At 39.8% G+C, this 24128-nt stretch overlaps 1 protein-coding gene across 2 annotated transcripts; it reads right to left on the bottom strand.

Moving 5' to 3' along the window:
• Positions 1-24: 24 nt before the first annotated feature.
• On the bottom strand, positions 25-22789 carry grid2ipa (glutamate receptor, ionotropic, delta 2 (Grid2) interacting protein, a). Of its 2 annotated transcripts, XM_057346674.1 has the most exons (24): positions 22372-22789; positions 22130-22171; positions 21652-21905; positions 19836-20168; positions 19472-19626; positions 13125-13400; positions 12482-12567; positions 11616-11685; positions 11214-11501; positions 10556-10707; positions 9824-9964; positions 9359-9465; positions 9076-9250; positions 8549-8910; positions 6737-8452; positions 6549-6636; positions 5530-5619; positions 4897-5093; positions 4578-4733; positions 4400-4486; positions 4159-4288; positions 3957-4075; positions 3559-3723; positions 25-2739 (listed from the first exon to the last, which is right to left on the bottom strand). In XM_057346674.1, exons 1-24 carry the CDS (start codon positions 22457-22459, stop codon positions 2656-2658), a joined length of 5361 nt encoding a protein of 1786 aa, XP_057202657.1. In that variant the 5' UTR covers positions 22460-22789; the 3' UTR covers positions 25-2655. The 2 variants fall into 2 exon arrangements, with proteins under 2 accessions (XP_057202657.1, XP_057202658.1); XM_057346675.1 differs by lacking the exons at positions 19472-19626; positions 19836-20168; positions 21652-21905; positions 22130-22171; positions 22372-22789 and adding an exon at positions 16658-17352.
• Between the last annotated feature and the right edge of the window lie 1339 nt (positions 22790-24128).

Here is a 24128-nt window from a genome sequence, read left to right on the forward strand (position 1 = left end):
CATACTCTGGTTAAAATGTAAGAGTGTTTTATTACCAAAACAGTGATGACAACAGAACGATGTTGCAACATTCCTTATACACAGTTACTTAGTAGAGATGCCAACATTCATTAGACATCACAAACCCAAATCAAAACATTACAAGTCTAAAATAACAATCATGTATTTTCTTAAATGAATTAATAACAACAAAATAGGGGTGTTATGGGTGTTTTTGCATTTGTCAATGCATGGACACAATTTTAATTTAGACAGTCAAAGCATTCATTTGAAATATGTTGTTTTTTGTAGGCCTTCATTTACAATAAAATCAAACAGAAAGTTAGACATTATGATTCATAAACATTTTCTAAACATGAAACATGTACAACCATATAAACAACTATGAAATGGGCCTTGATCATAAAAACGCCCATGGGTCTTTACATTCACTTGTAAACTCAAAAATCCTCAAAAGACAAATGCAAAGATGGATGAATTCTGACCAATATTAATTCTTTTATTAAATATATGGATTCACATAATAAATGTACTATACTGTAAATTTCTGGACATTGTCAGAACTGGTAAACTTTACACTGAAGACATACTGTATGTGTAAGCTTTACATTTGAAGTGGAAAGTCCCATATAATCTTTCAACGTACAATACATGTACAATGAATAAAATAATACAGTAAGAACCATTTGATTGTAATGAGGAATAAAAGCAGATTAGCAGCATAAAATATCATTTTTCATTAAACAGCAAAGGCATCTACTAAAATCATCATCTACTGTATGTTTACATTCATTCAAAGCAATAAAATAATTAAATTGATCTCTGGTACAGTATTACACAAAAGTATTCTCTTTATTTTATATATATTGCATTTAAACAGTATGCACATGAGGAATAACTTTGATCAGTTAAGACATTATTTCGAATAAAAAACCTGTTGAACAGCACTTTTCCCTCAACAACTTTATTTATTTATCAATTCTGTCAAAACATGATACTGACAGTGCTTATTATATTTTATGTTTACCTTTTTTTATACCTCATCCAATTCTCATTCACTCGCTATTATTTTTGCCCAACTTCTCTCTTCTCTCTTCTCTCTTTCATTTGCAAATCCAAAAATGCGTTATAAACGATCACATTATTTCATTCTTCACATACTGGGTCTCATTCATGAAACACGAGCAGAACAAATTTTGTGTCAATCGTTCGTAAAGTCATTCTAACATAATTCGGATTCATGAAAATGTTCGTATTTTCAAAATGTTAGTTGTTACGAAAGAAACATACCACGTGTAAACAGTGCGTAAAACCGCACGTGACGTTCTGTAATCTTTTAGACAAACTGATGACACTGCATTTTGATAATGATATTTCACGAGTCATTTTGCTCTGTCTTTTATCTTTTTTTACTTTTTCACTTTGGATAAAACGCGGAGCTCGTCACTGTACTTTTTTACACAGCCGTCCACAATCACAGTGAAGAAGAGGCGGGACAAACACTACATTGATTTTACCAACCATCATACACAACAATGGAAATGTTAATATTAATGGTTACTACATTTTCATATTAAGTAATATTCTTCAAAACAAGATACAAGTTGCGGATATTCTAAATCACAGCAACCAACGCATCTCCGGAATAACGCGCAGTGCCTCCAAAGCGTTCTCAGGCGCCACCACCTGGTCAAGAAGAGCACCAGGTATTTTTTTTTAGCTGGTTAAAAACGCTTTGGTGGACACAGTTTAATTGGTTCATTTATTGGTAAGCATATAGCATAAATTAGTATCTTATGCATTTGAGCAATATAATGTAGCCAAGCCAGAGAATGAAGTCCAGAGGATTCCACCATTCCTAGATACGCAATTTGCGTAGCCGTAATTAATAGGCGGGGATTATGCTAATTATGAATGAGCGCGCATGCGCGCCCTGTTACGAACGACTGGAATTCATTAACATACACACATTTTACTATGAAATCTGACGTTCACGAAGTATTTGTGAATCCGGAGGAGAGTTTACGGGAATTCTGTTTTAAACGCAAATTACTCGGAATTTACGCATATATTTACGAACGTGAATGAGGCCCAATGTGCGTAAAGTTCCAGAGACTTTTACAAAATCATTTCCGTTTGCATTCATGCATTTGGCAAGTGCTTTATCCAAAGTGTGTTCAACAGTACATTTTCTTTCTCAATATGAAGAGTTTAGATGCAAAACCCTCTAAAAGCCACCTCCGTCAAAAATGAGATTATGATGTTGAGTGAATGCTCTCCACACATAGTATAGCCTACGTTACTCAAAAAATTTTGCTTCAAAACCTTCTAAATACCCCACTCTGCCCGGTCTGAAATAACTGGCTTTGCAGAAAGTAAATGTAGGAGCCTGATAAAAAACTCGCTTTTCACAACGAAAAGTTGTCTGACGGATTCATATGCACCCTGCGTATTGAATCCACAACCTTTGCATTACTGTTACTGAAATTGTCTTGAGCTACTTATACGTTTATGTAGTTTTATAAGCACAATCTTTCTGATTTGTCCCGTATTCAAATAACTTTTTATAAAATCCACTACATAACTTGACAAGACCCGGATAGGATATGGCGTCCATCAGTTTGGACAGACATACTGGAGTGCTGGACGGTTTCTTCACCAGGCTAAAGGAGAGGTCGTGCGGGGACTCCTGGGGCTGCGTGGAGGGATCTCAGTAGTCTGGATGTCACTCAGACCTCTCTGAAAAACACAGACACCTTAGATCACCTTTAACATACACATGCATTTGAACAATTGAACACTGTATGTTCTTGTGCATTAACCAGACCTTTTCGTTTTGTATCTTTTCTTTAGGTAAGTCTGTGTATTTATTATATTTACTCTGCCAAACATGTTTTTAGCATAATTTTTACACTTTTCATTAGTTTGTTAAGCCACAAAACACTTTGGATATCCTCATAGACATGTTAAAGGGATACTTCACCCAAAAATGAAACTTCTGTCATCATTTACTCACCTTCGAGTTGTTCCAAATCTGTATAAATGTCTTTGTTCTGATGAACACAGAGAAAGATATTTGGAAGAATGCTTATAACCAAACAGATCTTGGCCACCATTGAATACCAAAGTAGGAAAAAATACAATGGTAGTCAAAAGTGCCCCAGAACTGTTTGCTGTCCTACATTCTTCAAAATGTCTTCTTTTGTGTTCAACAGAACAAAAAAAAAAAGATAAAGTAATTTTTCCTACTATGGGAGTCAATGGGGGGCAAAATCTAAATCTAAATAAAGACATTTATACAGATTTGGAACAACTCGAAGGTGAGTACATGATGACAGAAGTTTCATTTTTGGGTGAAGTATTCCTTTAAGAACATTGGTCATGGATAAAGTTTGCGGTTTTGGAGAGCAACGAGCGTACAAAAACAGGCAGACCTCTCGAGGGAGCTCAGAAGAAGCAACGACCTATTTTTGCCACCTGTTTGTCCTAAAAGCCTCAATAACTTCCTCTACTAGCATCCACCTCATACACCAGACATAAAACATACATGCAACTTACCTCAAATTTAGCAATGAACTCCGTAAAGATGCCAAAGAAACTCTCTGTGGTAGTGGCGTTCCCGTCCTCACCGAAAAAGGATGCGACTTTACAGAACTCCTCCATGGCCCTCAGCTGCAGAGACTCGAGGGACTGAACTGTAGGGTGACTGTTCTCCAGAAACCCCTGCACACAACTGTTAAGGTTCTTTATGATAGACATCAAGACAAAATGAATGACTTTAATATTCATATATTTTTAAATCATGTTCTGGAAGGCCCCAGAAGTGTCTTGTGGCTTGGCCTAAAATGTACTGTGCATTGAGTGATGCTCACTTGATTGCAAATGTTGGGAATTTTAAGTGAGATTTTATATTTGAAAAAATCTAAGATCGTGACTTTTTTTCAGGGAGAGGATACGCTCATAACAACCGCAAACCGATCCTCAGCCGTGGAAGGCATTTTCTGACACGCTGCACGAATGTCTTTGATTGTGGCATGTAAGTCACTGAAGTCAGAGGTGATGTTTCTCTGATTCACTGTAAAGAGAAATTATTTCATTATTTCCAATGATCCTTTCACATTTATTTGATAGGATCAATTCAAACGGAATAGACACCACCTTTGGCTGCTTGTGGAACTGTCATGAGCTCCTTGCCGAAGTCTAGAACCTCAGGAAAATGTTGGCACAACGATTTCACCAGGATATGCAGAAATGTCGACTTTCCGTCCACTGTTTTGGTGGTGCTGAGCTACAATTATGATTCAGATAATGAAAGACCAGTTCAGTATCATTTTAAGAGACATTTATGATGCTAAATAAACCCCATAAAAAAGATGCATACAAAACAAAGCAGGCTTACTTCAGTGAGAAAATTTATCTTAAAGCCAGTGGTTTTGTTGGTTTTGGGTTGACCATTATTCAGATAATTGCCCATTGCCAGAACGAACTGGAAAAACATCAGCAAAAGGATGTTAAGGAGAAAGGACATTTTTATTACTCGTTGACACACTGAGACTGGGCAAATAAATGAGCCAAACCTCCAAAATCTTTGCTAGCTTTTTGCTGTTCTTGAGTTCCAGCGAAGCCCTGAAAACACAGTCGTACGACCCCCTCATCTCTTCTGTTTTCTCTTGTAATGTCGTTTTAAAGTGGAGACTTTTCAAACGGGTCTTGTATTCTGGCACAGAAAGCATCTGCGCAAAGATTGAACAATGACCGCACACACATTATAAACACACAAAAAAACTGTAACTACTGAAATAATGCGCATTTTGTATATTAATCGAAAAATAAAATAATCCCAAAAAATCTCAACTCATCACCTCCATAGCCTACTTAACATAAATCGAACTGTACCTGTAGAACAAACTGGTCAGGCTCACTGAGTTTGTTTGGGTCGTCTCTGTACTGTTCGTACTGTCTGACCTCCTCGTCGTCCGGCGCGTACAGGAGCAGCTGTTTAATATGTGCAGACTCCAAACGGTCACTCGACATTGTCATCAGAACCTGCCGCAGCTTACCTGGTGATAGCTTTAGGTGGGCAATCAGGATTGCTATGAAAAAGAGCGAAGAGAGTCGAGGCAATAGAGGGTATGCACGTGTCGTCACTTTCCCATGTGAACACGCCGGAACGCGCCTGCTTGAGTGGTAAAACACTGGGCAAAATGAATGGTTACAATATCAGGAAACGCAATTCCACGCAACATTTGAGTGTCTAAGAACACCTGATTCCTTTGTAAGTCTTAAGGTAGTCGTAAGGATCACCATCGAGTCCAGCTGCTTGTAGTTTCAGCAAATAATTGCGTGTTTTAGTCCTGGTCTTTTGTTCCTCCTATTGAACGCAGCCATTTTGCCTTAGTTTTACCACTCAAGGGAACGTGTCCCGGCATGTTCACGTGGGAAAGTGACGTCAATGCATACCCTCTATAGTGGTGCACTCATATGCTAATGCTAACAGCTAAGAAGATCAAAGCAGATCAATCTACTCACAAGCATTGTGGGCCTTCTTATGGGAGAGAATCTCAACCACGTCCTTCTTTCTGAAAGTTTCCACTAGAGGCGAGGGTTCTAGAACAGAAACTGAGACATTGACAGGAAAGATTGGTCACTGCATGAAGAACACACACGAGAAGCGTGCTCTGGAACTGGTCCCAGTAAAAACTACAAAACTACAACAATGAATGATGATGATACACCCCTCTTGTTGCACTGATTTGTAAGTAAGACTACATCAATTGTCTTCTGTAGTTACTATTTATAAGGTGATCTTACTAAAGCCAAAGAAACATCTTGAATTTCATACGTACTGTACATGTCAAATTAACCTATAGATGCTTGATTAAAAATGTTTCGGTTTGAAGTCAACCTTTGGGTTTGATACGCCGTACAAAGCAAAATGCTAAGACCAAAAACAGTTAAATATGCCTGAACAAATCTAAAAACACTTGATTTCTGTGTTATAGTTGCTTTAGTAGGTTTTTAACACCTTATAATGAGACCTTAGAATCTTCACCAGATGTTACATAAAAGTATCTCTAGGTCTCTCAGGGTCAAAGGCTTTTATTTTGAAGCCCTTCATCACTGCTATGAAATCAGAATGCTATTGTTGTCACAGGCACAGTTTCCCTCAGTCATAGAGTACTCTTTCTTTAGAAATGCTGCAGGCATCTTGGTGTCCTCTTTAACTATCGCTCCTCTTGTACGTGCACTTGTTTTTAGAGGACAGCCAGTTCTGGAAAGGTTCACGGCTGCTCTACATTTTCTCACCTTTTTGATGATAGACTTTACTGTACGTGGAAGAACATTCAGTGTCTTGTCTTATATTCTTGCATTAACAGGTATCCGAGACAAAGGTATTTTGCTGGCTGCTAGCTGATGTGACTGGTTTGGCTTAATATTTTTTAGAAGGGTTTTGGACACTTGGCTAACTAGCATAACCAGCCTAAACCATGAAAACCAGTCCACCCAAAACTGGTTTCTACTTATTTCTTTTCTCACACTTTACTCACCAGGGTTCTTTTGTGTCCCAAAATGAAGCTCCAAGTCAAGGAATTTCACCATGTCACTCAGCTTGTCATAATCAGAGTCTTCCTCCAACTGCAGTGAGAAAGCATATGTATCCTTATAAATAATCAAGTTGCGCTTGAAATGATATGTAGTTGTGCTGATTTCTTTGCGTGAGCCTCTAAATTCTCACCTGTCCCCAGATTGTTCCCTCTGAATGTACCACCTGTTCCCACCGTAGTCTCTTCACGCTCATGTGACTGGAATCAGATTTTTGGGGGGAGGACTTTGGGAGAGGAGGCGGCATGCAAGGTGGAGGTAAAGGTGGAGGTGGCGGTGGCTCCACGGTAGACCCTTTAGCAGCGTGGTGGCTTTGAGGTTGGGGTGCACCTGGTGCTTGAGTTTGGGACTGGGCTTCATGGTGGCTGTGATGGTGATGATGATGACGATACTCGTGGTACATGGGTTGAGGGCTCTGCCTGGCCTGCACAATGGAGGGGGTTGAACGTTGTTGCTGCTGAATCTGTTGCTGCTGCTGCTGAATTTGTTGCCGAATCTGTTGTTGTTGAAGCTGTTGCTGCTGCTGAAGCTGTTGCTGCTGCTGTTGTTGAAGCTGTTGTTGTTGTTGAAGCTGTTGTTGATGTTGAAGTTGTTGCTGCTGCTGAAGTTGTTGTTGGATTTGTTGCTGCTGAATCTGATGTTGCTGTGAAGGATGGGGCTGGAAGGTGGACAGAATCTGCTGGGGCTGTTGAGGTTGGTGGGGTTGATGGATCTGGTGGTATTGAGGAGCAGTCTGGATGGGTTGGACTTGGTGTATAAGCTCAATCTGGTGAATGTGGCGAGTTGATGAAGGAGGTTGGGTTGGTGGGTAGGCTTGGTGAGAGTGGTGACTCTGGTGGTGGTACTGTTGTTGACTCGGCTGAGATGGGTGATTACCTTGAGAAACGACTTGAGCCATGTGCGTCTGATGCATCTGTTGGTCTGCTCTCTCCAGTCTTTCAATCCGCTCCATGCGTTCCAGTCGCTCTAAACGCTGCATCTGTTCCAGTCTGTCGAGCCTGTCCATGGAGCTTGAAAGATGGGCTTGATGACTCTGATGAATCTGATAAGCATGGTGGTCCAGATGCAAGGGTTGAGGCTGCATCTCATAGATGTGCCTATCTAAGCGTTCCTTTCGTTCAATCCTATCCAGTCTATCCATGGAGCTCGAAAGTTGAGTCTGAAGGGTCTGGTGCACATGATGAGTTTGATGCATTTGATGACTTGATTGGGACTGGTGACTCGGTTTATTTTGATGAATGTGATGCATCTGGTGACCCTGGTGGTGTTGATGAACCTGGTGAGTTGGATGGTGCATCTCGTAGATTACGTGGCTAGATGACTGAGTTATATCTGGAGAGGGAATTGGGGGTAGAGACTGGTGCATCTGCTGCTGAGTTTGTTGAGGATGGCCAGCTGTTGATTGAACTGGAAGTGAGTGGTGCTCCTGGAGGACTTGGTGCTGGGTCATCAGCTCATCACGGGTAGGCAACACCTTGTGAATGGACTGTCGTTTTGGAGGTGGGTTAGCCCTTGGTGGGGGTGGTGGAGGAGGCCCGTGGTGGCGACGGAAAGTAAGTTGTCGGGGTGCATGGTCAGGGGTGAAGCCAGCAGGTGGAGGGGAGTCATTGAATTGGACAGGGGGAGGAGGTGGAGGAGTCATGGGTGGTGGAGGAATGTGCTCAGAGCTGGATGAGTAGGTGAGAGAGCTGGCATCCTCACTGCTGCTATGGACTTCGCTTGGACTGCTTAGCTCTGGAGGCATGTACAGACCCTCTTCCTCCTCCTCCTCTTCCTCCTCCTCCTCCTCTTCTTCCTCCTCCTCCTCTACATCCTCTTCCTCATTTTGGAAGGTCATCTGGACAACATCCTGGTGAACCAAATGACAGATGGCATTTAGATTACATGTACAGAAAAACATGGAACTCTCAAAATTCACCTGGTTTACAACAACTACACAACAAACCTCTTCATAGTCATTCTCTGGTGAGAGGAAATCATCCACAGATAACTGCTGTCCCAGCTGTTCACCAAGGGCCTCCATGAACAAATCTGTGTCTTGGGTACGGGGTGGACGTGAGAACGTGTAGCGTTTCTTGCGAATGGGTGGACTCGGCGGGTAGTCAGGAGGAGAAGGTGGAGAAAGGGGTGGGCTGTCCAGACTAATGTAGGGGTTGGACTCAGCACTGGTTTGGGTGGGAAGAGCTGGTGGGAAGCAGGGGCACTGGGGACTAAGGGGAGGCTCTTGTGTCCAAGACTCTGGAGGCTGTGGAGGAGGAGGTGGAGGAGGAGGGGGTGCAGGCTGGGCTGATGCAGATTTGCGGCTACCTGAGAGATGAAGGGGTAAATGCTATTTTTGCATTGTTGAGGTGTAGAAATTGTGCATTACACCAAAAAAGAAAATTATAATGGTTGGAAACTAATGTTTACCTTTGGTGTCAAACAAAATCTAATGTAACACCATAAAAAACAGTCACTATTATTGTACTGTACCTGAAGTTGCTCTAACAGATGGAGATGAAGAGTGAGCCCTCACAGACTGCGACGAAGCATGCGGGAAGACATCCGTGTTAACCAGAGAGTCAGGAGCCGGGGGAGGTCGACTTTTCAGGGATTTCGATCTCTTCCCTGCATAGGCATTCTCTAGCTCAGCATACACTGCTGACAGCTAGAAGAACCACAGGTATTGGGTGTTTGATATGAATGTTTGAGAATAAGCTTGTTTCATTTAACCCTTATGCATACAAATCTGTGTGATAAAGAGATGACAGCTCACATTGGTCAGATTGTTGGGCGTCTCTGGTAGAGAAGTTCCATCACCTGATTGTCTCTCTCCAGGGGTCAGTCTCATAGGGGCCACCTCAACTGGATCAGTGCAGATCCCTCATACAGGGAGAAAATACCCCGTCAACTCTCATTTCAATGTGTCTGTATCTATAGAATGCCTGTAATGGAGTCGCTGTGAACACTTTGATAGGAGAAAAACTGGGTTTATTTCAAACATGGGCCTCTAAATGTATAATACAATGAATAATATCTACAGTGCTTTAAAAAAATGATACTTTACAAGACAAAATAGATATTTTATCTACATTTTTGCATTCAAGCAAGTCGAAAATGGTTCTGGATGAACGGTTTGTTGGTCTTGGAAGAACATTCCTTTGTAATCATAGCTTTGTACAGTAAACTACATTTATTGTTGGCTTTGTGTAATTCAACATTGTGTCTAATGAAGGCTTACCCATTCCCAAATGAGTGCCGATCACTAGATCATCTGAGCTACGTCCTCTCACACTGCTCCTGTAGGTGGTTCCTGTCACCTTCATGGAGCTGCTGCGCCGATGAGGCTCATGAGCCGGATGTTCAGGTTCTGATACTGGCACTATCCATAATGCATTTAAAATACATTTAAATATGCACTACCAAAAGTTCACTCAAAAATGAAAATTCTTTCATCATTTACTCACCCTCTTGTCATTTTAAACAGGTATGACTTTCTTTCTTTCTTTCTTTCTTAAAACACAAAAGAAGATATTTTGAAGAACGTTGGTAACTGAAAAATGCTGGCACCCATTCACTTCCTTTGTATGGACACAAAACATGGGTGCCGGCTAACAGAAGAAAGAAAGTCATTCAGGTTTGAAATGACATGAGGGTAAATAAATGATGAGAGATTTTTTTATTTTTGGGTGATCTATCACTTTAAGGGTTTTAATTTTACCTAAAATTGTAGAAATAAGTAATATTTCTAGGAAAGAAGGAAAAAGGGCTTCCTATCTATTCTGAGCTCTTACTGGCTGCCTTTTCTTCATTTTTCATAAAACAATTTTAGTGTAGATAAATGACGCAAAAAACTTATATACGTATACACCGTATATATGCACACATTTTTTTCTTCTACAAAGATCTTCTGTATACTAAAATCTAAAAATAAATTGAGATAGTTCAGAAGCGCAAAGGATGCTTGACTCACAGGTGACTTTATATCCAAGGAAGCGTGAGATCTTGTTCTGGCAGAGTTCTTGCTCCTCGTATGTTAGCAGCTGGTAAACAAACTGCCAGATCACCTGCTTTGCCGGGGTGTCCAACACAGGGAACACGTCTACAATCAAAGTGTCCACATTTCTAAGAGCATAAAAAGAAAACACGAATCAAGTCCTGTCAGGTTCACTCTGTCAAAAATGACGGTATAGTTCTGTTCTGGGCAAAAACTCCCTGCCCATCTGTGCATCCAGCAGGGAGTGCAGCGATAACCTCCATTAGGGTAAACAGAACAGAACAACAGATGTCATTAGTTCTTAATGACATTTAAGTGTAGCACATTATGTAAAGAGTCCCGATTGTAAATGTGGGGTGGAGCTGGGGATGGAGGAGGGTAATTTGCTCCTGAGAAACGCGATAAGCTGCTATTAGCTGAATGAATTTTAAAACAGAAGATGTGATAGTGTCATATTTCTCTAGGTAGATGAGGATCAGCTAATGTGAGGATGACTGAAGTAACCTGCCAGAACTAACGCTATACCCTCTATTCTAGCACAATCCGAGACAAACGACAGAAATATTTCCATATGATCAATGTCGATATTTGCTATCGTATCCGATGAAGGGCATTCATCCTCCTCTTCCGTTACCTGTGCTGGAAGAAGGCCTCCAGGGCTTTACAGATGGTGTATCTCTCCTGGATGGTGAGGAGGTGCTCGAGCTGCTGACTGAAGGTTCGGCCATGTACACGGATGCTGGGAGGCAGGATCTCTGCGACCCACTGCAGGGAGCTGAGCACCGGAGCGCGGGAGCGAGGAGACGCCTCCACCTGCTCGACTTCAGACATGGTGAAGGCCGGTGGCCCATCTTCAACCACCAGACTGGGCATTGCTCCACTGCCCTGCAGCAAGGACACCACCTTCTCATGCGAACAACTCCTGGGAAGACGCACACAAATATAAACGCAATTAACTATGAACGAGTATTTTTTGATCGTTCATGTCTGTGGCTCAGCATTACAATCAAAGCATCTTACCAATGACATGCCTTACCTCATATCCAACCCATTTAGAAACAGGATGCGATCTCCAGGTCTCAGAGCGGCCTTCTCAGCAGGGCTGCCTGCAGGCGGAAAGGCAACAGACCATGCAGAAAGTAACTATTGACAGCAGATCAAACGGGCTCCAGCTGAGATTAAGGCGTATTTATGAAATGACGTGAGATCTATAAATCAAGCCCCTACGGCTGGTGTGTTGGTCACGTTCTAAGAATGGATGTTTCTCTTTGGCTTTCGGTGGCTGAATGTGGGAAACGTGTGAATCTGAAAGGATTTGCAGTAGATCAAAACATAGCTTCACCACCTGTGTCGCTTCTGACTCAGTCTGTGGTCTTACGTTGTGTCTTCTTGGTTTTCTCTTTCTCCTGCTGTTAGTGCAAACTGCCAGTTTTTGCCAAATAACTTTTTGATGTGACTCAGAGTTGACTAAACTTTCATGGTTATATCATTCACATAATCTTCTCTGGTCCTTTTTTGAAAAACAGACCGCTATACTCGCATAGACTTTCATATAAAATAAATAAAGCTTAAAACACAAGCTTGTCCTTAATAAGGAGAAAACGCAGTGTTAAAGCGAAATAATGAGAAAAAAGTAATAATTCTGAATTGGACTTCTTTTCTCAAGAGGAAAGAGATTTATTCTTAACATTAAAGCTGCAATCTGCAACTTTTTAGGGTTTACAATAAACAAAGATCTGTATCTTTGACTATTAAAAAGTATGTAAAGTAACCCGCACTTTTATAATATACAGCATGTATAGTAGTCGCTTCACAAGGGAAGAACCATTTCTTCAATGGTGGAAATATATCTTAAAAATTTCGTGAAAAAACTCGTGGTATTGGCTTGTGTTGATTTCATACCTGGTATTACAGAGTCAATCCAGACTGGAGCGTGCCCACGCAAAGTAAATCCAAAACTCTGGTTTCCTTTGTATACTCGTACTGTCCTATAGAAAGACAATACAAGAATTTTTGTGAATCAAATAAACACAAACTCTAGATGTACTTTAAAAGCACCATAACATCATGTTTCATGTTTTATTAAACAAATATGAAAATTCCTTCTTTTCTTCCTTTGATGCATAAAATCCTAAATCATGCATTTTTGTGTCCAGACCAGCTCCAAAAATGTTCCAATGTTGGAAAATTATTTAATAATTCTCTAAATAAAAGCTATGCTAATATTAAATAAATAAAATTGTGGTTGCAGATGTTTGGACCCCATTGTATGTACAGCACACATCTAACCCATAAAGGTGTCAAATAAAATGCCAAAAAATATACATTGCAAGAGTGAATCAATGAGAACGAAGTGAAGTGATGACACAGATAATTTAATAAGCAAGGCTAATTTTCCATTCAGGGATCAACAGTAAAGTAAATCATTCTGTTTATGTCTCCATTGATTCTTTTTATCCAGTCACTGTACGTTCTGCCAAACTGAATTTTGTATCAAATAATATCTCCTTGTCTAAAGCACTTCACAGCCGTTCTTGTCTCTGACCTGCGTGTTGAGAAGGAGCTTGAATGTCCCCCGATCAGTGAGGTGGTCTTGCGCAGGCCGCGGGTAGGGGGCATAGCCACTTCTTCATTGGCTGTCCGCGGCACAGAGCTGGCTCGGGTGGACACAGACAGCAGACGTTCGGGGTGGTCCTCACTCCGGCTACGACGGAGACGGTTGTTCCGGTGGTCGCTGAAACTTCGGCCCCTCAGGCGACTGATGAGGCTCTGCGAGACCATCTCATCGAAACGCTGCCTGTGCTTCTTAGGGATGAAGATCCTGACAAACATGGCACAGAGGAAGAAAAATTCACAGTCGGCTGTGTGAAGAAACTCTCACGCCTGGTGAGAAATGCTGGATGGCTAAACAGAGGAGGAGGAGAGACAGTGATGAGACATTCTGCTATAATTATAATACAGAGATGTTTGTTTTTTTCTCAATCTGCTAGGAAGGAAAAAACAGCTCCTGTGATCCAAAGAGTTTTTGTCTGTTCTGTGGAGAGATGCTGGTAAAAATAAACCGTTTTATCAACTGACAGGTAAGCAGGTTACTTCTATGATTAAAGAGAGAGAGAGAGAGAGAGAGAGAGAGAGAGAGAGAGAGAGAAGAGAGGAGAGAGAGAAGCGAGAGAGAGAGAGAGAGAGAGAGGAGAGGAGAGAGAGAGAGAAGAGGAGAGAGAGAGAAGAGAGAGAGAGAGAGAGGAGAGAGAGGAGAGAAGAGGAGCGAGAGGAGAGAGAGAGGAGAGAGAGCGAGGACGCGACAAGAGAGAGAGAGAGATACACAAAAAGTAAAAAAAACAGAGAAAGAGTGTGCATTGAATCTGTTATAATCAATGCACACATACACTGTTTTACTTTTATTCCATACACAGTATACTGTATGTACATTTTAATCAGAAACATGAGAATGGATTAAATGAAAAAAATATATACTTCATTTTATATTTCACTCAATATTTTATCCTTAGCATCTTATCAAATAATATCTCCTTGTCTAAAGCACTTCACAGCAATTCAAATTAAAAGACACTCAAATCCTCAGACAGCTGCTCTCTTTAAAAATCAATATGAATTAAAAAAAAAATCAAATATGAAATCAATTGTGCAAAATACAGAGGCAAACATCGACAGTGATTTTGTTTCTTTATTCTATACAATGTGAAACCACAGTTTTTTGCTCTGGTAATATTGTAAGAACACACAATCATGCCAAAAAATACCTTGAAACTGAATTGAAAGATGGCGATAGAAAGAGAGAAATAGAGTGAGTGAGTGAGTGAGTGAGTGAGTGAGTGAGTGAGTGAGTGAGTGAGTGAGTGAGTGAGTGAGTGAGTGAGTGAGTGAGTGAGTGAGTGAGTGAGAGAGAGAGAGAAAGAAAGAGAGAGAGAGAGAGAAAGAAAGAGAGAGAGAGAGAGAGAGAAAGAAAGAAAGAAAGAGAGAGAGAGAGAGAGAGAGAGGGAGGGAATGAAACATTATTTATTCGCATAATATTCAACATCGAAATGTTTTGTACACCTAATAAAAATCTTATTATTAATTATAATATAAACTAAATACATGAAAATTAGATTTAAACACTAAATACAAACGTAATACTTTTAATTATAAACTAAATAACACTAATGATAAATTAAATAAAACTAAATATATATAATACCAAATAAATAACACTAAATATGATTAAAAATTTAACAAATTAAATAAATAAAATAAAAAACATAAATATTTACTACATACTTGATAGATCTGGATAGAAACATACACTTGTTTCTTGTTTTATTTCATTTTGTTATTCTATTTCATTTATCTCATTTATTACATTATTCATTTATCATATGTATTAATTCATTTATTTTATTATTCACTTTTATTCGTATTATTTGTTACATTTCGTCCTTACTTTCAATATTGTTTAACCTCGTTGGGAGTTGTATTGTCTCTTATGCTGATATGAGTATCCAATGGTCTCCATCTCAAGGTTCATAATAACGTCAGGAGACAATGTTTTGAGACTGTAATCTTGCATGCACAACACCCATTGAATCTGTTTCTAGTCAGACGAAGTTTGACAGAGCTAGACTGAGCATTAAAGCACAACTGAGATTATTCAATAAATCATTTTTCAGTTTATTTAACATCACTTCGTCTCCTGCCTGCTGTTCTTCCCTTCAGCTCTGTATCTCCCTGGTGGTTGGGTTAAAGTATTGACTCACAACGGAGTTGATATTTCCGGATTTAATAAGTTCCTGACGGGGAGAGATCTAGTGAAACTGGACTCAAATTTTAGATCTATAAGATCTGCAAGCCATATCCCATAGTTGGATCTATCATACTGTACATAATATATAAATATAAATTAAATGACATGTAAAAAAAAAATCATTAAAATACAAAAATAACACTAAATAATTATATAACCCACATTTTTATGATGTAACTTGTCTGTAATTTGTGTTTATATACTATACATACCACTTCGAATGTCCATGACTAAAAACTGATAATACACATGAATTTTGAGATGTGACACAACAGCAGCTGGCAGCTCAAGAGCTTCAGTCTAATCCTGCGTCTGCAAATATCTCAAACAGTTTTACATTGGCGATCAGGTGGCAACCCAAGAAGCACTTTTCTAAATAGGACAAAATTCACAAATAGGAGCCTCAGAGTACAAACTACTGGACCATTCACTGACTATTTGATTCATGCTGTATTGCACAGAAGTTGGCAAAAATGACAAGCTCATATCTGACTGGCTGGCATCTACATTACGCAACATCTGCACAATTGTCATCAGCCTCACAGGAATCAAAATTATGTTGATTTGAGCAGTTAGACAAAGTGTAAAACAAAATTCATTATGAATGTCATGGCACTTCCCATGAGAACTAATAGAAGAATACTAATTTGAAACTTTTACCTCAAAGTGTCTAGAAGTTACTGCTGTTATAAACAATGGCACGCAATTTGAGCTTCACTTGGATAAAAAGACTACAAGCACATTCTCTGCCGTCTGTGTTCGACACATTCTTGATGTGAGTTGAATCCAGATTTCTTTCAACTTTGATTTAGTTCAGGATGCCCTCAATTAGAAGGAGGTCACAGGAAATCTAAAATTAACTAGAAGCGGGTGGGGACGCAGATCAAGGACGCACATTTCAAACTGAATGAAGGTGCAAATGAGGAATATATCAAAGCATCACGATTGTCAGAGAAACAGATTCACACCATCTCTGAATTGCTCTTTTTTTAGTTGTCTGTGTGATCTAAAAATAAAGCATGCAATGCACCATTTGAAAACATTAATAACTATTTAATACATTTTATATGAATACGTTCAATTAGAAAATAAAAGCAAGTAAAACATGTGTTCAAATAGTCTCCATGCACCAATAACAAACAATGGATTTATGTTCAATGGTTTACTCTTAACATATCATTTAAATGATCGTATCGATACGGCCCAATAATGTTTAAAATTCCAAAAATATAAAACCAGACTTTCATCAAAATATGATCCTGAAAGACCCCTCTTACCGAAAGCGCCTGGAGAAACCCCTGTCTCGTCCCATGCTTTCAATTTTAATTCTCAAACAAAATAAGCAGATATTCTTGGTCTCAAGCCTTCAAGATGTTGGAAAAACCATTGACCGAACACAACAGGACGATTAAGAAAGCCATTCATCTCCAGCATCCCGCTGAGGTAAGGTTTTAAGTAACCAGTTAGCGCCAACTTGAGGACCAAAAATGCTGCTTGGACTACGAAGGAAACTTGAGGTCACGTCATCACTGAGTCAGCTCGCCCACATCTCCATGCTGGGTTGCCTTGGGGAGTTTAGTGTTAGACTCGAACGTACATCCAGAACCATAGGTGCAGGGAAGAGATCATGCTGGAGCTGCTTCAGAGGTGGAGAGAGAGAATAAATGAAAGAGTAGAGCAAGAACGGAGACAGAGGAGAGAGATAGTTTCCCATAGGAAATCTAAGGCAGGTCAGCGAGAAAAAAAGAGAACCATTCAATCCGATCCACAAAGCCGGCAAGCAAGAGTTAGAAGCTTCTTGGAGTAAGGACAATGTGTAAAGACGACCCGAAACCTCTTGCAAAACAAACACTGATCAAATAAAGCGCCGTTTGATGCAAAATGTCTAGTTACAATGATCCGATCCATTCCGACCCAAATGAAAGGTAAGATCCCAAAATGTACCAGCAGGTCCTTTGTGCCTCAGCTGCAAACTCACAACTTCAAATCAAGAAAGTTATAATGTGGATTTTGTACAAACTTCTGGTGCATCACGGACCTAAGAGAGGCTTATTATGAGAAGTAGGCTGCTTAAAAATAGAGAGGATCTATGGGGAGAACCGGCCACGCTTTGCAGGGACACGAGAGCAGAGCGGAGAAACGGGTTCGAGGGAACTGAAGGACAATGACGCCTCAACACGCAAGACATATCAACATGCTATCATCGAGATGTCATAACATGCATTAAATATACTCAACACAAATGACCCGATTCAATACAAAATCAGAACTGCTCAATATTCACAATAACTATTGACAGCTCTCAGAAATTATTGCAGACAAATAAAAACTATTCAGAGCACAACAACCAGAAAGAGCCTGAACAAGTTTTCTTACATTTTAAAGAAGGCAGTCATGGCTACTGGCGATGTCGAGAAGCTAAGGGTTCAGTTGAATCTGATGGAAAGCATGGATCCAGGTGTCCTACTTCATAATTCTCTCCTGATAACTGTAAAACCACTTGTAAAGAAGTCCAGATTTCAAGCATCTGCTTTTAAAATGCACTTGCTGAAAATTTGCCTGTTAGTGAAAGACATCATTCAGGCATAATTCCTCCCTGGCGGTAGGGAAGATAAAACTGCTCTGTTAGTGTAAGTGAAAACCGTTTAGCTACGAAACGCATTCGATTCTCCTGACAAAGACCTTCATCAGCAGATTATTATACAGTGAGAAAGTGAAAAATAACACCTGCTAATTTATAAGAGAAAGGTGAAAATAAAAACAAGAGATCAAATTGCTTTCAGAGTATAACCTTATGTTTTTTACCATTTGCAATCAGTCAAAAAAAATTTGTATAACCATGTTGAAAGTGTCGGATGAAGCAAAAGTTGACTGGTTATGGTTCTTTTAACTTTCTCTAGTCAAAAGTCCCTTTATGGAAAGACATCAGACTTGGCGGCCATACTTGCAATGCCTTTAATATTTCAGTGATACAAAACAAAATCCTGTCTGCTTGAATATGGAAAAACTGATATAGACCACTTCAGAAGTCGTAAACAATAATGGTTTCCATTTTTTAACAATACAAACATTTGAACAAAATAGAACCAACAAAACGTTTATAACCGAATCAAAATGTTTCGAAGATTTATTTATGTATGTAAGATTATTTAAGTGTATTTGTGCATTTTGCAAAGTGGTGTATATCTTAGATCGCTCCATATATCACTATAAAACAACATTTTACGACCAACAAATACATCTGACACCTGTTTCATAAATTAAGCTCAAATCATGCAAAAACACACTATTATGTGTTCCATGCACAATGGTTGGCAAGTACATCACAACTACGGCTGCATAACGATTAATCGCGACTAATCGTTTGCAGAATAAAAGTTTTTGTTTACATAATACAGTATATGTTGGTGTACTGTGTGTGATAATTATGTACTTATAAATACACACACATAAATGCATGATTTTAAGAAAAAATATATTTAATATTTATATATAATATAAATTATATACTTGTATATAAATATAAAACCTTTCAAAAGTTACATATTTCTTAATTATATACAGTACATGCATGTACGTGTATTTATATATACATAATTATCATACGCAGTACACCAACATATATTATGTAAACAAAAACGTTTATTCTGCAAACGATTAGTCGCGATTAATCGTTATGCAGCCCTAAACTCAGTAAAGAGCTCCTCCCCCAGAGGTCTTTCAAAGGTTGGCTAAAATGAACGATTTCAGTATGGAAACACAATTCTGATTCATGGTTGAACATGAACTAATGCTGATGAAAATAAACGCCATTACCAGTAAAAAAGTCTTATACTTATATAGTGCATTATTTGAGGAAGCCATTGTGGACACTGAGTGCACTAATTCAATCCCATGATGCATTGTGTCTCAGCAGAAGATGACGCCCACAGCCCTACCGGTGTACTCAGTGTCCAAATTCACTCACTCATGTACATTAAATGTACAGTATACCTAGGTAATGTGAATAAGGGTATAGGGGAGATTTCGGACACACTGATAGTCTGGGACACAGGCCCTTTAAGAGGCGTGTCATATAAGCTCATTGGTACCTGATGCTGTCAATCAGTTGCTGATGCTCCTCGGTAAGCAGTATTTCTGGAAGGGTGGATGCCAGTCCGTCAACGTCCCTCTCATTTGCGTACTGCTTCAGCAAATCAAAAAGCCTCTCTTTCACCTCAGGCTCCTCCCCTAAAATCTCTTCAACCTATGAAACACAGACAGAGCATCTGTCGTAAGTGCAACCATGTGCAGAATGAACTTTTTTCACATTTTATATCCAGGTCAAGGTCTGAAGGTTTCAGAGATTTAAGGCCCTGTTCTAAATAATGCACTTCATGTGTACTTGCTGTTATGCAATAACCATAATGTGACCATAAGGTGTCCCATTTGTGATTTTAGGTTTTGGAAACCAACCTTTTTATTAAACTCCAGAGCTTTGTGCTTGCGGTCCTGTCTGAACATGTCTCCGCTCTGATACGTCTCTTTCATGCTGGTGCTGGTGCGTTTCTGCCACCGGTTGATACGCAGGACGCCCAGGCGCAGCGTGCGGCCCTGAGACACCTTGATCATGGCCGCTGCCGTCTCGTGTTGCTTCACTGGAATCCCGTTCACCTCCATCACATAGTCACCTGCCCGGAGACCACTCCGCCCTGCTGGAGAGTTGGGCATGCAGTCCTCCACCAGCAGGGGGCTGTCTCCCACTATGGTGAAGCCGAATCGACCGTCAGGCCCAGGGGAAATGTCCATCTGTGGTGGAGATGTGGATAAAGGTGAATGACCTGGTTTTCACAGTAGTAGCAAAGTAAAATTAGAGATTTGAATTCACTTGAAGGGCATCTTGAGCAAACAAGAGCCCCTGAACAAACCAAGATAAACTGTGCTGTATATATACTGTATATATAGTACTGTACGGCTTCAGAGGTGTATAAAGACCTTACATAATGAAGCGTTATGTTTTTATTACCTTAGAATGAAATATTTCTATCTAGGCCTACATACACCGCGGGTCCCCTTACATGGAATTCGCCATGTTGTTTCTACAGTAGCCCTAAACAGACAAACTGCTGTTTCGTAATTATGTTATCTCCTTCTGCAAAGAAGCGAAAATTTGATGAAATCTGAGTTCTGTGTCAGCCACCGTACACTTCGAAAGGGAGGGGGAAGGGTGGAGTGAGCCATTTGTTGCAATTCGCTACCTCACCGCTAGATGCTGCTAAATTTCATACACTGGACCTTTAGTAAAAAATATTGACAAAAGTATTTTGATACTATATCTTCACAACTGCTGGTTTAAAGTTATTGCAAAATGGCTCGGAAAAGTTACTTTTGAGAAATCTTCATCATTTGTTTGGTCGATCAAAGTTTATCAATAAAGTGTCCAAATACTTTCTGGGGCCAATGTACATTATATGAATAAAGGGAATGCCATCTGCATTTAGATACGGAGTGTCTATTTACACCGAGTACAAATAGCCCGCCTTGTTGGCAGAGATTATTTGCACTAGCTCCGCCCACCAATATGTGATTGGATTAGAGAAAGTCTAAGAATGACGCCATTTCAAACAGCGACTCCAGTTGCAGAAGGTGTAAAGTCTATTAAGCTCTTGCACTGGAGGCCGGGGTTCAAATCCACATTTCGCTGAATAAACTCTTTTACCTTTTTGTATCACATTACAGATCATAAAGGCATTTGTTTTTGATCAAATCGATTTAAGATTTAAAATTCATTTTTATTCATAAAGTTTAGGCTAAGGTTGAGGGTGTAGGGCTTTAATATCTCAATAAATTGCCATCATTTTAATATTTTTTATAAATATAATGATTTACACTCTATTATTATTGCATAATGTTTAATGCACAACAATACTGAGGTACAAATAGTAACATTATCTGCCACTATTTATAAGTACCGGTAGCATCTAACTACTATTTCTACTTAATCCAAAGAAAATACAGCTATTTTCGGTTAGTTTAACTAGCATATTGCTATGAAATGCTGCTATTTTCACTTAGTGTTAACTGAACCTAATTTAAACTTAGTGTAAATAGCATCTGCCACTACTTTCACTTAGTGCAAATAGCAGCTGCCATTTAGATATTTAGGACAAGTTTAGTTAAAAAGGAAGTCAACAATCAAATTTCCTATAGTAACTGAATTTTTGTAATGAATTAGGTCATCTGAAACAAAAATTATGCCTGATATGTTAGTGAATGATCAAGTAAAATTGACCTGTTCAATCCGAGACACGACTCCGATGCTGGGCGGCACTGTTTTGAGGGTCTGAGCCAGGGCGATGAGTGCTTTCGTGCTCAGAGTGGAAACGTTCTGCCCGTCGATCTCCAGAACCTGGTCACCCGGCTGCAGTCCTGCCATGTAAGCGCTGCTGCCCTCCACCACAGAGAGGATATAACTGGGTCCATCTCCACCCAGCTTAAAGCCAAAGTCTTCCGGCCAACCCTGGTTGTTCGCTGGAAGAGCCAATTCTGCCAAATAAATGAAATACAACATTATTGAAGATGTTTAAAATGTAGATTTCTTGGTCTTCTTGCACCCACCCATATTGTATTTTCATCTTATATCACATATTAAATTAAATTTAAATTGTAAAACAAATCTAAGATCAAATCTTAGGATCTCCTTGAGAAAAGTATAACAAATTCAGGCTTGATGGAATAATAAGAAATGACGTCAAGTTTTTTCCACCCACCAATATTCAGGGGAAAATCTCTCAGCACATTGGGGTTTGGATCTGTGAGAACGAACACACAATTTTATTCAGATGTAATGCATACATACATGTATACATGTACAATGCATACATGTAAATGTGTATTTATAAAATGTTATCAATGTAACATCAATTTAAAAACATTATTGATGTAACATATTGCCATTTCAGTCACAACCCCACAGATCCCTCTTAAACGCCTTTACATCTTAGGAACTTACAGAAATCTTTGGAGGCGCTGCGGGATCCAGATCTGCTTTGGCGAAGGGAGAAACGTCCCTTCTGGCTCTTAAAAAGTCTTCTCATCATGGTTTCAGAATCGTTCCGAGTACGTGCCGATATGGAAAGACAAGCTCTGAGGGGTCACCCCAGGTCAGCCTCTTACCTTCCTCAACAGGTCACCTTCTCCACGACTATAACACCGAATAAATCCAGCAGAACCTGCCTCCATTGAACACCCTTCAACGAAGATCCCGGTCCAGAAGGTGTAAACCAAGAGAGCGGCGTCGAGCTCTCCGCAGCCCTGGTTCTACATCTCCTCTAAGTTTGTCCAGCTGTAACCCACAAGCAAAGAGCGGAGCAGAAATCTGGGACAAGCTAGCTGGGTCTTTTAATGATTCTTTTGCGAGAGAAAGGTACAGTGAAGCCCCATTTTTCTATAAATACCTCCCCCTCTCTCTCTTTCTGATGCTGGTGGATTGGGCCATCTCTAAGGGCTCAGGAGTGACCCAGAAACTGCCTGTCACAGCAGCAGAGGACGGCGCTCTGATTACAGATCCTCAGAGATGCTGTGGTACAGTTAGATGAAGTCTGGGACATCATTTAATTCCATTTCCCCTTTAAGAATCGAATGCAGGATCCATTATTCCAAGTCTTATTCACAACAAAAAAAGCTGAGGAATACAGTAAACTTCCAAAAAAAAGGCAGTGATAGTTATCATGTAATATAACAAATAGTGTTACGTCATACGAAAGTCATCAGTGCCAGAATATATGGCCCTAAGACATGTCTTTCTAGACGGCTTAAAGGGATGTTTTACCCATACATAGAAGTTCTGCAAACATTTATTCACCCTCATGTCATTCAAAACCTGTATCAGACTTTTTTTCTGTGGAACGCGAAAAGCAGATATTTTGAGAAATGTCTCCGTGGGTTTCTGTCCATACAGTGGAAGTCAATCAGGGCCAATGTTGTTTGGGTACCAACATTCTTCAAATGATCTTCTTTTGTGTTCGGCAGACGACAAGAAGTCATACAGGTTTGAAATGACAAGAGGGTGAGTAAATGATGCAAGAATTTTCATTTTTGGATGAACTGGCCCTTTAATTGTCTTTCAAGGGATCAGTAGCAAGTCAGGTCAGAGATTTATATGAAGCGGAAAAACACAGGCATATGTGAAAGCCTGAAGGGGTAAGAATGAAGACACTGTGTCCGTGTTTCCAGCATGTGCAGCGATGAGCTGACAGCAGGAGAACAGAAGTCAAGGTGACCACAGATCCATTATACACCCGATCTGATTGATTCTAGAACATTGATTCTATAGCCACTCGGCACACACCTGGCAAATCGCAACTCACCCTCGACTACCATAGTAGGAAAAGTTACAATTGAAATTGAAACATGTCATGTCTTAGTGCCATATATTCTGGTGCCCCAGAAATGTTTGTTGCCATTCTTCAAAATATCTTGTTTTCTGTTCAACAGAATGAAGGCATTTATAAAGTAATTTTCTTACTGTGGTAGTCAATGGAGGCCAAGAAGTGTTTGGTTGCAAGCAATTCTTCCTAATATCTTTCGACTCGAGGGCAAGTAAATGACGACAGAAATTTCATGTTCGGGTGAACTAACCCTTCAAGCATTATTTGGTTATTGGACAAAGTATTTCTGGGTGATGTCAGTTTTTCACCAGTAGATCCAGAAGTTATTAAATGTTGATAAAAGATTGAATTTTTTTATTAAGTGAACTAATATGGTCGA

The sequence above is a fragment of the Triplophysa rosa genome, linkage group LG11 (genome assembly GCF_024868665.1).
Source record: "Triplophysa rosa linkage group LG11, Trosa_1v2, whole genome shotgun sequence".
Classification (NCBI taxonomy): Eukaryota; Metazoa; Chordata; class Actinopteri; order Cypriniformes; family Nemacheilidae; genus Triplophysa; species Triplophysa rosa.

Excerpts from the sequence above, each read along its gene's own strand:
- grid2ipa (XM_057346674.1), bottom strand. The coding sequence starts at position 22,459 with ATGATGAGAAGACTTTTTAAGAGCCAGAAGGGACGTTTCTCCCTTCGC. Across the intron at positions 11,686-12,481 it reads GATTGACTCTGTAATACCAG|GCAGCCCTGCTGAGAAGGCC; the intron begins GTATGAAATCAA and ends TTCCGCCTGCAG. Across the intron at positions 10,708-11,213 it reads GAGGCCTTCTTCCAGCACAG|AAATGTGGACACTTTGATTG; the intron begins GTAACGGAAGAG and ends TTATGCTCTTAG.